This window comes from Quercus robur, chromosome 2 (assembly GCF_932294415.1).
Source record: "Quercus robur chromosome 2, dhQueRobu3.1, whole genome shotgun sequence".
Lineage (NCBI taxonomy): Eukaryota > Viridiplantae > Streptophyta > Magnoliopsida > Fagales > Fagaceae > Quercus > Quercus robur.
The window spans coordinates 17,142,958-17,145,559 of NC_065535.1; the positions used below are offsets into that span (position 1 = coordinate 17,142,958).

General features: G+C 32.0%; 1 protein-coding gene across 1 annotated transcript; it reads left to right on the forward strand.

The window, feature by feature from the left end:
- Positions 1–263: 263 nt before the first annotated feature.
- Positions 264–1,300, forward strand: LOC126702711 (indole-3-acetic acid-induced protein ARG7). The gene has a single exon (XM_050401533.1). It carries the CDS (start codon positions 391–393, stop codon positions 757–759), a length of 369 nt encoding a protein of 122 aa, XP_050257490.1. The 5' UTR covers positions 264–390; the 3' UTR covers positions 760–1,300.
- The last annotated feature ends 1,302 nt before the right edge of the window (positions 1,301–2,602 follow it).

The window sequence follows — 2,602 nt, forward strand, 5'->3', positions numbered from 1 at the left end:
AAGGTAGTATAATTATTAGATGTCGGTTAATTTCACCAAAAAAAAAAAAAATTCAGATTGTCTTAATTTCACGACCCCCATTTCCCCGATAGCCAAGCCAGCCAGCCAGACAGCCAAACGCGTCCGCGGGCTCCACCTCTAATTCCATATTTCCTTCCCGTTTACTTAACAGCACACCATGCACGCAGTTCATTAATTGCTTCTTGCTCTATAAATGTACGCTCGTTATGTATTAGAGATATCTCATATCTGTTACATTAAGGAACAAAGCACAAGGTACATAACCAAAGACAAAGCAAGAGGATAAGAGATTGTTCCTCCAAGTCGATTTATAATTAAAGAAGATCAACAAGAAGCACGAGAAGAGGTTTATCAAGAGATATAAGAAACATGAGGAGTAGCATTGTAAAGAAGCTGTTGTGCTGTGGAGCTAAAAGCTTCCCATCAGAATCCTCATCAGACGACGCTGTCCCAGAGGGTCATGTTCGCGTCAACGTTGGAAAAGACATTGTTTGCAAATTCGAGATGGAAGCAAACTACCTCAACCACCCTCTGTTCGAGAACTTGCTTCGGCTCTCCGAGGAAGAATTCGGGTATTCCTACGATGGAGCACTGAGGATAGTCTGCGATGTCGATCTCTTCCAATACCTTTTACACCTCCTCAAGACCAGTAATCCCTCTGCCCATTACATGGAGCTTCCTGATCTCATTTCCAAGTTCTATAGCTCCAATGCCACACATTTACCTGCTGATCAATAACATACACATATATATACACTAAGTATATTCATATTTCTCTCTACTTTTTCCTGGGGGGTCATCAATTTTTTTTTTCTTCATTTTTTGGACTTTCTTTTTAGATAGGGAATTATATTCTGTCTTGAATACACATTCTTGGTATGTTCTTTGACATTACTTTGATGTAATTAATGCTCGAAATACAACGAGCTAACAAACAACAACCAGCATTCCTTTCGAATTTCGGGTTAATGGAAATTTCAAAGTAGATGATCATTATGATGGAAAGGGCATGAATAATGAATTGCCTCAAAATATCTGTTGTCCCATGTCAAAGACACGAGGATGCGCATGAGCCCTGGTGCTCGCAATGCAAGAGGGAAGTTTCTGATGCTGCAAATGATGCAATCTTCGGCACCCCTTCAAGAGGAATGGATGAACAAAGGCGAGGTTTTAGCAGTTAAAAAAGAAAAGAAGGAAAATACTATAGTCATTATAAATTTTTTGTAAAATGTTTATAAACTGATGTAACAGTAAATGTGATTTGTGAATTTCTTAACATCAAAATGAATGAATGTTGGAAATTTTTATTTAAATGAATGAATGTTGGAAATTTTTATTTCTATTTTTTTTTGTGTGATAAATGCCTCACATGTTTATAAGTTTTATGTAGTTAAATTTATAGTAACTCAAAAATTTGATAAAATGATTATAAAAAATAGTTATAGTCACTTTTTTTTAGAAGAATATATAGTTATAGTAACTTAGGGGCTTATAAATTCTTCAATTAAATTTAACAATATAATTGTATTGGCCAATAAATCACATGGTTGAATTTAATTGTCTTTTGGGAAAGATTCTCATTTTGAGTGTTTTCACTTTATGTTCTATTAATCACAAATTGTGGTATCTTATATGTCATTTTTCTTTCCTTATAAAATAACCAATATTTAAAATTAAAAAAAAAAAAAAAAACAAAAACAAACAAACACATGAGATATTGCAGTTGATGAAGTATAAAGTAGAACACAAAAAGTGAGACTAATGATTTTTATACATATTTTGACAATAGTATAATTTAACTGGCAACCTAAGTTATAACTTTAAAGAAAATGTAATTAAGTTTTATCTTATAATAAATAATGAAAACAATTACATGGAGTAATTAAAAAAATGATTATTTATGATAATGGGTAATTATTGAGTACTTCCGGAGTACCATAAATGCGTACTCCTCCCCTCTCACATAACTATGAGTCCCACTAATTAAATTTATGGTGGGACCCACAATTCATGTTAAATGGGAGAGTATGAATTTATGGTACTCCCGAAGTATTTAATAATTTTCCTATGATAAGGGGTTGTCCTACCAACCTACTTAAATTATCACTCTATTATTTAGATTTTAATTTAGATAATGGGATGAATATGTATAATTGTTCGTTTATGGGTACAATAAAATCTCACAACATTTTCATAATAACTCACAATGGGTCAAAATAAAATAAAATAAGATTATATTAGGGCCCACCACATGCTTAAAATAAGGGTACTGTGAAAATGTTGTGAAATTTTGTTATTTCCCCTAGGCTTTCTCTATTTCAAATCAATGTCATATTAAAAATTTATACAAAACCAAGAGTCTTGTAAGTCAATTGGCACCTTCTGGTATTTTCTAATGAAGATATTTAGGATTCAAATATCTTTTCCCTTATTGTAATTATTGAATTAAAAAAATATATACACACATATACAAAATTTTAAAATGTAAGTTGTATATTACAAATCCCTCTATAATTTTGATAAACTACTATCAATCTCTTAAATTTGTTCCCAAAAAAATCCAAATTGATTGTTGGTGAGG